The 14,559-nt window shown below is 37.3% G+C and overlaps 2 protein-coding genes across 2 annotated transcripts; both read left to right on the top strand.

Moving 5' to 3' along the window:
* Nucleotides 1-9,898: 9,898 nt before the first annotated feature.
* Nucleotides 9,899-10,374, top strand: LOC115972556 (glutaredoxin-C11). The gene has a single exon (XM_031092881.1). It carries the CDS (start codon nt 9,975-9,977, stop codon nt 10,281-10,283), a length of 309 nt encoding a protein of 102 aa, XP_030948741.1. The 5' UTR covers nt 9,899-9,974; the 3' UTR covers nt 10,284-10,374.
* Nucleotides 10,375-12,077: 1,703 nt separating this feature from the next.
* Nucleotides 12,078-12,980, top strand: LOC115970917 (monothiol glutaredoxin-S11). Its single transcript, XM_031090542.1, has one exon. It carries the CDS (start codon nt 12,488-12,490, stop codon nt 12,791-12,793), a length of 306 nt encoding a protein of 101 aa, XP_030946402.1. The 5' UTR covers nt 12,078-12,487; the 3' UTR covers nt 12,794-12,980.
* Nucleotides 12,981-14,559: the final 1,579 nt, after the last annotated feature.

Genomic DNA, 14,559 nt, shown 5'->3' with positions numbered 1-14,559 from the left:
AACTATTTTAATAGAAAAATAGAAATGCAAAAAAATAAAAAATAAAAAGAAGATAGCTATTCTCACTAAAAAGCCAAATCCTTTCTTCTGCAGTTCTTTACTTAATTTTGGTTTTTTATTGATTGATTTTAGCGATCTTAAATAGTAGAGTAGAGTATACTTAGTAGAGTTTTAGTTCAACTCAATTTCTCTTGGATTCAAACTTAATTTGTGGAGGTGTGAAAAATAATCAAGTTAGCTCAATCAAATATCACGTTGCTGTTTTTTTTTTTTTTTTTAATTATTTTTACATGTAGTAATTTGGTTTTTTTATTGATTGATTTTAGCATTCTTAAATAGTTTCAGTTCAACTCAATTTCTCTTGAATTCAAACTTAATTTGTGGAGGTGTGAAAATAATCACGTTGCTATTTTTTTTTTTTTTTAATCCAAAAAAATTGTAGCTAATAGGTGTAGTAATATAATTTAAATGCAAAAAAAAAAAAAAAGGATTAGATGAAGATGAAGGTTTTGAATTGTAATCAAATTAAGAAAAAATAGATAAAGAATTTGTATTGTAATTAAATTAAGATTGTTATCAATTTAGAAATTATAGGAGAAGAAGAAAAGAACAAAAAATTATATCTATTCTTTTAAGTGTAGTAATTTGGTTTTTTTATTGATTGATTTTAGCATTCTTAAATAGTTTTAGTTCAACTCAATTTCTCTTGGATTCAAACTTAATTTGTGGAGGTGTGGAAAATAATCATGTTAACTCAATCATATATCACGTTGCTATTTATTTTATTTTTTTAATCCAAAAAATTGTAGCTAATAGGTGTAGTAATATAATTTAAATGAAAAAAGAGAGGATTGGATGAAGATGAAAATTAAGAAGAAATAGATGGAGAAAAGAATTTGGATTGTAATTAAATTAAGATTTTTATTAACTTAGAAATTATAGGAGGAGAAGATAAAAAGGTCAGTGCGGCCTTAGTTAGAGAAGAAGACAAGGTGCAGAAGCCCATGTACTGCACTAGTCGGGCACTCTGTGGCGTAGAGGAGAGGTACCCACTAATGGAAAAGCTCGCCTTCGCTTTAGTTACAGCAGCCCGTAAGCTCATGCCATACTTCCAGGCCCACACTGTGGTCGTTCTGACAAATAAACCCCTACGGCGAGCAATGAGTAACCCTGAAGTAGTTGGACGGATGGCATTATGGGCAATAAAGTTGAGCGAATTTGACGTACAATACCTCCCGCGTACTGCCATAAAGGGATAGGTGGTCGTTGACTTCATTGCGGAATTCACCAACATGGAAGGCCAGGGAGCAAGAGAACATCCTCAATGGATTATTCACACAGATGGATCGTCTAATAGGCAGGTTGGTGAAGCAAGTATAGTGCTTCGTTCTCTAGAAGGGGACGAGATCAAGTGTATGGTTCGTCTCGACTTCCTGGCAACCAATAATGAAGTGGAATACGAGACCTTAGTGGCAGGACTGGATCTCGCCATAGCCATAGGGGCCATAAGTGTGGTTGTATACTGCGATTCTCAGGTGGTCACAAGCTAGGTGAACGGTGACTACGAATGCAAAGGAGAAAGAATGAAGAAATACCTAGAGTAAGTAAGGAAACAGATGGGCGAGTTTCAGACCAAGTTTGTTCAAATCCCCAGGGAAGAGAATGAGTAGGCCAACCGTCTTGCGAAAGCCGCATCAGCAGAACACATGATCATCCCCAGTAAGGTACTCTCTTTTGTTTAGCTCTTACCTTTGATAGATGGTGTCGGAGTGCAGGAAATAGACTCAAGAAGCAATTGGACCACATCGATAGTTTCTTATTTGAAAGACGACACACTACTTGACAGTAAGGAGGCTGCAAGAAAGCTGAAGGTTTAGGTAGAATGTTTCGTCTTGATAAAGGATGTCTTGTACAAAAGAGGTTTTTCCCGGCCATACCTAAGGTGCTTAGGCCTCGAGGAAGTAGACTACGTCATGCAAGAAGTCCAAGGGGGGATCTGTGGGAACCATTCCAGGTCACGATCGTTGGTGCACAAGTTGATTCGGGCTAGATACTATTGGCTCACCATGCAAAAGGATGCCTAAGCCTATGTCAAAGCATGCAATAAATGTCAAAGGTTAGGCCACGTCATCAGACAGCCCTTAGGAAAGCTCACTCCAATGATGGCCCCGTGGCCTTTTGCTCAATAGGGGTTGGATATCATGGGCCCATTCCCAATAGTGATGAGACAGTTAAAGTTCCTAATGGTCGGCATAGATTACTTTACCAAATAGGTGGAAGCTGAAGCCTTGGCCATTACCACAGAAAAGAACATACGAAGATTTCTATGGAGAAACATCATCTGCAAGTACGGCATACCTAAAGTACTAATCTCAGACAATGGGAAGCAATTTGATAACGACTCGTTCAAAAATTTTTGCTCGCAGTTGGGGATCAAGAATTACTATTCTTCACCCGCCCACCCTCAAGCCAACGGACAGGTCGAGGTAACGAATTGATCCTTGCCCAAAATCATCAAGACTTGACTCGAGGAGGCAAAGGGTATATGGCCGGAAGAATTTCCAAGCATTCTATGGGTGTACAGGACGATGGTAAGGATATCTATAGGAGAAACACCATTTCGACTAGCATACGAAAGTAAAGCTGTCATCCCAGCTAAGGTTGGACTTACAAGCTACAATGTGGGAAATCATGACGAGAGCAAGAATGATGAAGCTATGCGTTTGCAGCTTGACTCGGTGAATGAGGTCAGAGCAATGGTTAAACAAAGATTAGCATGGTACTAGAACCTCATGGCCAGGCACTACAACTTGAGAGTCAGGCACAAAGACTTTCAGGTTGGAGATCTCATCTTGAGAAAGGTGACAGGCACTATAAGAAATATCTCACAGGGAAAGCTAAGACCTAATTGCAAAGGACCTTACAGGATCGCTTCATAGCAGTGGAAGGGAACCTACCACTTAGAGACGTTAGATGGGCAAAAGTTGCATCACCCGGGGAACACAGAGCACTTGAAGAAATACTATCAGTAGACAACGACATGAAGAACAACAATCCTCATTTCCAGTTTACTTCATTTTAGTTAAGTTTTAATATCTATAGTACCTTTTAAGCCCAAAGGGCAACTTTTTACTCTTTCAAGAACAATTTTTTACTTATGCACACATTTATCACAATAAGAGGAATTATTCAAATATGACCTATGTATGTATGTGCCTCTACAAAACTATAGCCATTATAAAGTCCACAAGAAGACGGATTCATCCCATAGAGATGCCTTAAAATTATTAAGTCCACAAGTGGATGAGTTCATTATTTAGTCCACAAAGTGGACGAGTTCATCCCATAAGGATGCATTAAAATTATAAAGTCCACAAGTGGACAAGTTCATTATTGAGTCCAAAAGTGGACGAGTTCATCCCATAGGGATGCTTTGAAATTATCAAGTCCACAAGTAGACGAGTTTATTATTAAGTCCACAAGTGGATGAGTTCGTCCCATGGGGATGCCTTGAAATTATTACATCCACAAGTGGGCAAGTTTATTATTAAGTCTACTAAAGGATGAGTTTATTATTAAGTCCACCAAAGGACGAATTCATCATTAAGTCCTAAAGTGGATAAGTCCATTATTAGATGCCCAAGTGGACGAGTTTATTATTAGGTCCACAAGTGGACAAGTTCATTATTAAGTCTATAGGTGGACGAGTACACCGAAGTAGACGGGTTCATCCTAATCATTCACCAAGTCCTTTAATGGACAAGTACGTCCAAAAAGATGGACGAACATACGCCTATCTCAAAATAAAGATCAACACATAGCAAAAAATACTAAAAGTGACGGGTGTAAAATGTTAAATAGACACCATAAAAAAAAAAAAAAAAAGTGTTTACAAAGCCCAAAAACAAGGGCATTTACTACTGTTTGGAAATAAGAGTGGATACATAAAAAACTAAGAATTAAAGCTAAACGTTCGGAGTGTCCTGGGCAATTGGGTTCTATGCGTCTTGAGTAGATTCGGGGCATCCTAGGCAGTGAAGTTCAGGGCATCAGGAGCAGAAGGGTCTTCAGTAGACGAGACCAAGGGAGTGACAGGCATCTCAAGGGCAGGTTGAGCAAGGACCACACCGTCGTCTTTCGAGTCCTACTCCATATGAGTGGAATTGTCAGTCTCCTCACTGATGGTGTCACCAAATGCAGGAGTTGTCTACATCAAGTCGTCCATGGTGACCTTAGATAAGTCTAGGTTTGGGTAGACGGGCCCAACCTGCTTCAGGAAATCTTCAAATCTGTCACCATAATACATCATGCATGCATCGATAAAAGGCTGGGAAGCCTTGAACTCTGCTATGGCGTCAGCTCTGGCGGTCTCTACCTGCCCACAAATGGCCGTCAACTTCGCCTTGACCTCCTACACCTTCTCTTGAAGAATGGATTCTTGCTTCAGTTTTTTAGTGACGGCCGTTAGCTCTTTGTTAAGGGTGTGGACGGCTTCCTTGTATTGATCCATTTCCTTGTTTTGGATATCTTGACGCTTCTGGAGTTGACAGATCACTCCCTCTCCGGCAACACACCTGTCCTAGAGTGCCTTCATGTGCACTGACGCCTAGAAGCAAAAACAACGGTCAAAAAGAAAAGAAAACACGAAATAGAACAAAGTATGAGGAAAACATACCCAGTCCATCCCTTGAACAAAAAAGTATTTGCCCTTCCAATTTCTATTGAAGTTGGGCATGTCTGACACCAGCCTAAGTGTCTTATTCCTCGTTGCAAAATGATATATCTCCTGAGACGAGGAGATATGTTGGGGTCTATAGCACCAAAAGAACTCGTCCAGGGTAAGCTAAGGTTCCCCTCACTAAGACGACCCTAGAGGATTTTAGCCCCTATGAATATCCTCCATGCATTTTGGGCAATTTGGCTGATGGATAGACCAAGGAAAATGGCCAACTGATGGTGTAGCACCGTTAAAGGCAATCTCATTCCTACTGCAAACATGACATCATACATGCTGACATTCGCAGTCTTCCCAGAGTAGCACTTTTCATACTTCTCAGGCAGACGGATTGGAATGTTATCAGGGATTTGATAATGATCCCTTAAGTTATTAAAATTTTTGATTGTTAACGTCAACTTAAAATCATTGACGGTCCATATCGCGGGAAGGATGAAGGGACGGGTATGACCATCCCCTAGGCTTCCTGAACTTCCCCCCACAAAAGCTCCCCTGCCGCTCTCACCCTCATCTTCGTCATCTTCTCCATTGAAACTCCCCCTCATTCTTTCCTTCACCCTCGTCGTACTCATCCTTGTCTCCCTCTCTCTCCTCTACTTCCTCTCCGTCATAGTCTTCCTCCTCGTTGATGGGAGAATGGGTAAACGGTTCCTTCTCTGACGACCAGGACAAGCCCTCCTTGGGCCTATGACCTAACAGGAAGACTTTGTCATAGCCCGCTCCCTCAGGACTGACGACGACTGCTCACTCATCGCTTCACTATCTCCTGACATCTATTCACCTATAAGCGATGGAGGTATTCAAGAACCTAGTTGATGAGTCTCTCTATAGAAGTAACGACCAACTAGAAAAACGGAAATAGAAAGGTATGGAAAAAGAGAAGAGGACTTACAAGGTTAATAGACGAGTTTGTAGAGGTGATGGGATCAGCAAGTAGACGGTAGCAAAAATGACGAAATGACAGCTCTCTCTCTCAAGATTTGCAAAGATGAAATAAGGAAAAATGAGAGGAGGAGGTGAACTATTTATAGAGCAAAGATGCACGACAAACGAAGCAATGCTTGTAATTGGAAACGAGACCAACCAGCAAGTGCCACGTGTCACCTGGGATTTAAGCTTAAGGATGCCTACACCTTTTAATGACACACTCGCCGATAAAACACCTAACTAATGGTCATAAATACTTTAATACTCCGTGGCCCGTCAGCCAAAGCTGATGGTACCACGAAGTAGGGGGTAGCAGCTTAGGATATTTTAGCCATAAATTTAAAACCACCAAAACATCGCACAATTGTCGTTAGCACCCACATACCTGTTAGCGTCATGGAAACCAATGAAAGAGTTAGGCCGACGACACCATACAGGACGACCCTATAAGGAGACTCAACAGGCGTCTCCATAGGGCGACGGGAATGCTAGGACGAAGCAAATGGCTAACGGATATGGAGAGGCTAACGGGTCCAGTCTGGCTTAACTTGACCCCCACGGATATCTATGTAAGGAAATTTCTTGTATCCCACAATCAACCCTAATCAAAGGAATCCCTACAAGGAAAGGATCCTACAAAGTACGTGCATTAATGAGGATCTTCCCTACAAGGAAAGATCTTTTCTACCAAGAAACAAAGGTTAGCTTTTCACTACTATAAAAACTCCAAAGCCCTCACAAATCAAGGTATGCATAATTCACCTCAGTTTTGACACTCTAGAGTTGTGAAAGTTTTCTAACTTAACTTTCAGAGGGTATTTGGCTGGCACCACATTGATACTTTCTGCAAGGTCTTCTTTGTTTCTGTTTCGCAAGCATGAGGACTGTGCGACTCACTGAAGATTTTAGGCATCATCATTATATATATATATATATATATATATATATATATATATATTAAGTTCAAATTTGGGCCCAAAATTATATTTGACCCCTAAGAAATGACAGTTAACCAAAAAAATATAATGGCCAATTAACCCATATTTGTAGCCCCTTCCCTTAAAAAGAGAGAGGAGATTTTACCTTTAATAAATCCTTTTAAGTTTGATACCAACATGAACAACAATCTCTAGTCCATAAGTGCTACAGTTGGTGTATGTCACCACTCATTAGCTCGTCCACAGTCGATCATTAATCATGAACCAATTACAATATATAATAGTTTTTGAAAAGAAAAGAAAAGAAAAGAAAATAATGCAAATAATTTTAAATCTAGTGTTGGCGATTCAACATTGTCTACTAATAATGTTGATATACCAACTTTTGAAAATTTAATACAAAATCTTGACAAATTGAAATAAATAAATAAAAATTGATATTAGTTCATTAAAATGTATTTTAGATTGCATATGCAAATATGAGATTATCATATAATCAACACGGTAAATGTATATTCGGAAAAAATTATTTTATGTCCTTTAATTTTTTTAGTTTATCTTTCCTTAATACCAAGTAGATGTTTGCTTTATTTTTCATCTATTCATTTAATTTTGAATCTTTAATACATGAATAATGAAAAGAAAACATTAATTCATTGTTAAACTCCAAAGATGTAGCCCTAGTTCCATCCCTGTTGTTCACTATCATTGCCCACCATGTCGAACTCATCATCCCAATTATCATTGCCTCCATGTTTGACTCATATATCGTCCCAATTTTTCATTTGGTGTAGCTTAATAGCATCTTGTCAACCTTTGAGAGGTTAATCAAAGAGAAACTTATTTAGTAGGTCTTATGAGATTGTCTCATGAGCTCTAACCAAAAGACCGTCGTAGTAAATAAAGGGTCTAAGGACATGTCGAAAAGGTTGATGGTTATCTTTAACCTGCTTTGTGCTGCGTTCAATAAGATCATCTTCATCGCGGTATGAAGGAGAAGAGGAAAGAGGGGGAGGGGGGGGGGGGAGGACTTATGGGATTCTACAACTTAGCTCATGAGAAAGAAATATATTACTGTTGATTAAAAACACAGAGAACAAGAAAAAATGCAGATACGTAAGGTTGCTTTTTTGAATAAATAAGAAAATTCCACTTTCCCTTTTCCACCACCCCTCTAAGAAAAGGAAAAATAAAAAATAAAAAAAAGGACTAAATATTCTCTTTAATCCGAATCGTTGCTTTGTTTAATGAATTGGAAATTGTAGGATGATAAAGTATATATTAATATTATTATTGCAAATAATATGCAGAATCAAGCATAAAATCTTAAGTCATTTGAAATTGAATGCATCTTCTCCAAAGTTGACATTCCTTCTCCACCCCTACCCCCTCCCTCCTTCTTTTCCCCTAACTGCAATAGAGAAGATTCTGTCTCCAGTGCTCACTTTGCTGCCAAGTGTGAAGAAGAGACACATGACCTAGGTATACGTCTAGGTGCACCATATGTCACAGTGATTGTGATCTGTGACCAATGGTGGGATGTGATTCAAAAAATTGAAAAGCTAGAAGAATCGAATAATGACTAATGAATGAGCAAGGGGCTACACTATTGATGATTACATGCATGTATGTTGTATCTATTAATGACTAATTAATGGGCAAGGGGCTACAGTACTGATCATGACTACATGTATGCTATATTTTCATGTTGACCATGCATTATGCTTATAATTAATGGCCATGTCACGTACCATGGATAGCTACTAGGCTCTGCTACAGGTAAGTAATATTCTCTGACATGCATGTTGTGAGGTCGTGGCAGATTCTCAACTTTAGTTTCAAGGATTCTTGTATATCGAATAAGAAAACAAAGAAGAAGATGCATGGATTTGATTGGCAAAAGTCAAGTAAATATTCGTTCTTCTACTCTTATTTTTCTCCTTTCTTTTTCATAGGAAGAGTAAGTTTTAGCATTTTGACCAATACCAATGGTCTTGTTTTGGAAGAGTTAAGTATTAGCATTTGTGAAAACATTAAACAATACTACATAGGATTTGGGACTGATAACAGAATGTTATGTTTTTCTGTCAGTAAAAACCAGAGAGAGAATATGTTTCTTGAAGAACCCAAAATTGAAAAATTAAAATTTGAAAAAAGAAAGAAAGAAAGAAATATTGAATTGCTACTTTCATTACATTCTAACAAATCTAGAGGCAGAGGCATTGGAACAAAAAGTTACAGTAGTTAGAATGTCTATTTCCTCCACAGAAATGGAATTACTTTCCACAATGTTACTGATGACTTGCCAATTTGCTGATCTTCTTATCCAATTACATCATATTCATATACGGTGAATTTGATGCGGGGACCAATGCACAGAAAGTGGAAATGATTTGGATAAACTCTATCTTTCTCCACATCAGCTAAATGATTCTACCATGACAGATTATCAAATATAGCATTCAACCAAAAAATTATAAATTCCTAGTACATCATTCAACTTAAAGAAAAAAAAATTCAAGGTAATGTATTTTGCAAATTACATTACCATGCATGAAAAATAAGTCAAATTATCTGGCACTTGAACATGAAATTGATTAAGCATTATTTCATATGAGAGTCAAATATCAGTGATGGCTGAGGCACCTATATTATTATGGTTTTGATGCCATTACATCGTATTATTAAAGTATTTGGCTATTTGCACATTAAATGAATGAGATTCAGATACTAAGTCTTTCTAGGACCTTGACATTCTCTAGTAACTGTAATGAATTATTTAATTCCATTTCATCTTGGAGGATAATGTTGTCTCTTATCAAGAAAATTCTTCTTGTCACCCTTGCTCCATTTTATTACTATTCTTTCCATAAATAATGCTACCATCCAGAACCGAAAGCTCTTCTGTAACTATTTGCAAATCCTTTTATTCCAAAACTTTTTAATAGTACAGACATTCCACAAGATTTTAATTATCGTTACAGTGTGATACTACATGCTGACTTGTTTATTAGATCACCGTCAGCAAATCATAGCGGGCATTTTCTCTTATCCAAACAAATATCTGAAAGAACTCTCTCTTTTTTATCCATTTAAAAAGTTTTTGACTGTTTTTCCTTTTTTGGATTAAACAATGGAATCCATATCCTCCACAGCCTTATAAATAAGGGGCAATGAAATCTCAAATAGCAAAGCCTCAGTACACAAACAAGCTTCCTACATTACAAACCCTTCTCACTTGCGTAGCTTTTCCAAAAATCCTTTAGCTTTCAATTTCATTTCAATTTGCAGTTAGCTGCATTGCAAGTTATTTCTCTGCTTTTCATATAGAACTTGTTCCTTTTCTTTGCAAAAGCAAACAAAGCTGATTTGATATGGATAGAGTTAGAGATTTGGCATCAAAGAAGGCAGCTGTGATCTTCACCAAGAGCTCATGTTTCATGTGCCACAGCATCAAACAACTCTTTTATGAACTTGGTGCGAGCCCTGAAATTCATGAGCTTGACCAAGATGCCAATGGGAGGGAAATGGAGTATGCTCTACGAGGGCTGGGATGTACTCCCTCTGTCCCAGCTGTGTTCATAGGAGGAAAGTATGTAGGCTCAGCAAAAGATATCATATCCCTCCATGTTGACGGGTCTCTCAAACAAATGCTCATAGATGCAAGGGCCATCTGGTTCTAGCAACTCCAAAACAAGCCTCATACTATGTTAGTTACTGCAGTAGAAATGTGATCAAAGCTCTAATACCACATGTAGAGGAAAAAGTTGCATTAAGGGCTTTGCTTTTTCTTGAGTTTTCAAGCTAACTGTATGATAAAAGTTACACAATATGAAAATAGGCTTCAGAGTTTTGATAAAAAAACTCTGACAATTGCTTTCAATTGTACGGATCACAAAATCAAATAAAAAGTATACTTGTGGATCCAGTGAAGTTTTAAATTTTCAGGATTCCTTCCTATCAGCCAAAGCATAGACCAGACAAATATCAAATTAAAGTCTCAAATGAATGTCTTGATCATACATAATTCCAGAGAATTCTCAATGGAGAATAATAAGCAATAGCGCTCTCATGCAAGATAAATTGCCTTAGAATAAAGCTACATTGCATTTCTTTTTGATGAGTAATCAGAATTGTTCCAACTGAAAAACGTATCCACTAACTAACAGTGAGCCCTGTATATGAAGAGACAATATCATTAGTCATATAAGATGCTTATAGTTTGATGCACTTGAACATTAGATTGTTTATGTATATATAATGTATATACAGATATATGAGATATGTATATATTAATTACTAGACTGAGACCTACTTAATGGTTGGTTCTTAACTGTATGGCTCACATTTGATTCTTAACTGTTTGGCTCTGTCACTTAAATTGGACCCGTGGTGCAAGAGATATCAACACCATTTAGCAGGCTACTTGGTAAATTTTATAGTAATGGCACGTGCATGGCTCCTTTGCCTAAAGGGGGGGACAAAAAGTTGATGCTGCAAATTTTTATGTCTCCCAAGTATTCCTTCATATCCAGAAAGATAAAAACTTTTAACCTCTGCCCATATAAACTAAGTACAGATTCCTCAATGAAAACATGGAGAAGCCGGTTAGTCTAGTCGGTAAAAGTTTCTTGACAGCATAATAAAAACCTGGGTTAACTCTCACCTTCATTGAGGATGGAGGGTTCAAGGGATAGAATGCAGCTATTGCTTATTGTGTAGCTCATAGGCTACACTAACTTCTAATGAACTTAAAAATAGAAAACAAACTGTGCAAAATCATACATAAATCATATATCAACATGTAAAACCATATATATGTAAATATAAATGTTATGTATATAACATATGTACATGTGTTTCCATTTCCAAGAAAATACAACCATATGTGATAAGTTGCATGTGTGTTGCTAGTGCTACATACCCTATGGCTGAGCATGAATGCTATGCAATTAAAGTAATGGGGATGACATCAATTTTGTGGTCCATTAGCTTGTCCAAATACTTATTTATTATGTGGTTCATTAGCTCATCTAAAGACAAGAATTCTGTCCCGTTTGGCTCGAAGGGAAAAGTTGACACATGTGGTCATTCATGACATGCTCATCAACACGTGAGAACTGTGCTAAGCACAGAAATACCACATATATGAACCTTTGCCCTGTGTGGTTGCGTGTGAGAAGGAATCACACAAGGTGGTGGGCACAACACAAAGAATCAGAGCCACCGAAAGCCCATCTCACTCGCAAGCTTTATGCATAAGAACTACAAAAAGTGATCATAAGAATCTGGTTTAAATTGACCAGCCCCATAGAATTTTATACTTTTGTTATGTCATGATAGAGAGTTCCAAAAAATCTGCAAAAGCTGAAGAAATGGTCAACAGGATGAACACGTCTCCCATATTTGATTGAACAGTTTTCGTCCATCTGTGTTGGAAGGAGTAGTAAGAGTCTACATATCAGATGGTTATGCACTCAAAGCTAGTCTAATAAATTGAGTTATATGAATGTAGAAAATATGTCTGCCAATTTGTTAGGCCTATTAGAAACACAGTAGTCTTTGTCTTAGAAAGTTTCTTTATTGGTTTGGGCATCTTAATAAAGCACATTCTCTTTTGAAATGTTCTTGTTTAAAGAAAGCAGTCCACTCTAAGCTGTCCCTATAAATAGACTAGCATAAGAGCTCAAATTCAAACAACCTTAAGCTTCAAACTCTTTTCTCCATAACCCAATTCTCCTTCCCCAAAAGCCACCATAACCATTGGATTGAATTCAGTTTGAATTCGATCCTTGATTTTAAGAAATTACAAAACAACCTGCAAATTTCTCTGAATTAGACATTCCAATTATCCTGTATTACTTATTAAGTAGACAGGACTGTCAAGATGGACAAGGTGACAAGATTGGCTACAGAGAAGGGGGTAGTGATATTCAGCAAGAGCTCATGTTGCCTGTGTTATGCAGTCCACATTCTATTTCAGGAACTTGGGGTGAACCCCGTGGTTCATGAGATTGACCAAGACCCTGAAGGCAGGGACATAGAGAAAGCTCTCATGAGGATGGGATGTAATGGGCCTGTACCAGCTGTGTTCATTGGAGGAAAGCTGATAGGATCCACTAACGAAGTCATGTCCCTTCATCTAAGTGGCCACTTGATCCCAATGCTGAAGCCTTATCAGCCTTTATCTTAAATATTTTACTCCAATATCTTTTTGGAAGAATAAACTGGGCTCAAAGTATTAGTATCTTCATATTGAATAGTCTTTATATATAGTGTTTATGTGTGAACTGTGAAGTGCTTGTAGCATTTGATTATTAGTAGCTATTGTGTGTAATCTGTTTGCTATTCTTAATGAAGTTGGCTTTAAATACTATGTTTACATGTGTTAAAGAAATTTAACTAAATTTGGTGATTTTTTTTATTCTGAAAAAGCTTCAGCGCTGCTCACTGTTCCTGTCATTAACTTCAACCAGTAATTTCAGTTAAAATTGTGTCTAGCAGAATAATCTTACTTAGGATATAATCCCATATCAAATTCCACACCTAATCAATGTGAAATTTCAAAACCTTCTCTCACATTCAATCTCTAAATATATGCAAATGAACTTGGCATGTGAACCAATAAATAAATAAACCAGGCACTGATACCATGTTAGAGCATCCAACTGAAAAGTTTAAGCCATTAAGAGGAGGTCCAACTAGCATTAATCCATACCAAAGTTAACACCTTGCTGGCATGGGACACTTCAATATGAAGTCACAGTCCTAATAAAAGTGAACTTTTGATATTTACCATCACTGAAAATTGCACTTGATAGGACACTAATCATCTCTCTCCTTCTGCATGTGCACACACATTCATTCTCATGCATGCCATGCACAATACCTCATTATCATATTTTTACAGAGAATTGTCTCCACATCCTTTTTAATAAATATTAAAATTTCCAATAGGAAGAAAGCCGTAGGAAATTTGAATTATCAATTTTTGACAAATAACAAGTGAAATTGGTTTGAGCATGTTCCCAAGTGATCCTGCAATCCCAGATACCCTAAAGTGCGTTTGGCTATTTTAATTGGAGCTTCATCTTAAAATACAGTAAGATTAATTGTTTAACATCAGTGTTTTTAGGACATAAAATGGGTTCTTAAGTGGAAGAAAACAGTGTTACTTTACCAACTTTCATAAAATAAAAGCATTATTTCTGTGAGGGAGAGAATCCAACTTTTGAAATCCCTATTGCATGCTCCATATGCAAAAAGTTCAAAAAGGAAAATTATTAACTTTCTAGTTTGTGCTGCCACTGATTCTTCTACTTTTGTAGAAAGAATGGTATTACATTCCCATTTTGGGTAAGTATGGTATTACATTCCTTACCTTTTTTTTTTTTGAATTATTTTACTTTTGTACCCTCTGTTTTGGGAAAGTAGTCAAGCGGTTATAGTCAGTGAAAAACCAAGTTCGACCAACATTCGAGTGGCCTAGTTGGTAAGATACCGAGCCAACAAGTTTCAGGACTTGAGTTCAAATCTCAACAACTAGCTGTATATTGGTGCTCCTTATATTTTATCTCTATCCCAAATAGTTCAGAGAATAATAAGTGAGTTTCTCATCAATTGGGAGTATGGAATCTTACCTAAAAGTGGGTAAAGTACTATTATGACCACGTCCAGGTAGAAAAGTCACATTAGTTGCCTCACTCTACTTTTTTTTTTTTTTTTTACCAAAAAAAAAAAAAAAAAAATCCAAGTTCAAGCCCCTCCAGAACCTGCACCTGACTCTGTGATACGACCATCGGTGCTAGATTTCATCATTGTGGAGCTACCTGGAATCTTCATTAAATATTTAAATTCCTTTCTCAGTGCACCTCTGTCACTCTAGCAAAGCAAACTATGAATAACAGAATTATGCAAAAGCCAATATAAAAGGCAGTGTAAAAGTCATACATATATAGT

Source organism: Quercus lobata, chromosome 12 (assembly GCF_001633185.2).
Source record: "Quercus lobata isolate SW786 chromosome 12, ValleyOak3.0 Primary Assembly, whole genome shotgun sequence".
Taxonomy (NCBI): domain Eukaryota; kingdom Viridiplantae; phylum Streptophyta; class Magnoliopsida; order Fagales; family Fagaceae; genus Quercus; species Quercus lobata.
Note: the sequence above shows the minus strand (reverse complement) of the source record. Positions and strands in the feature narration are given on the sequence as shown.

Coding starts and splice junctions, on each gene's coding strand:
- LOC115972556 (XM_031092881.1), top strand. CDS start 9,975: ATGGATAGAGTTAGAGATTTGGCATCAAAGAAGGCAGCTGTGATCTTC.
- LOC115970917 (XM_031090542.1), top strand. CDS start 12,488: ATGGACAAGGTGACAAGATTGGCTACAGAGAAGGGGGTAGTGATATTC.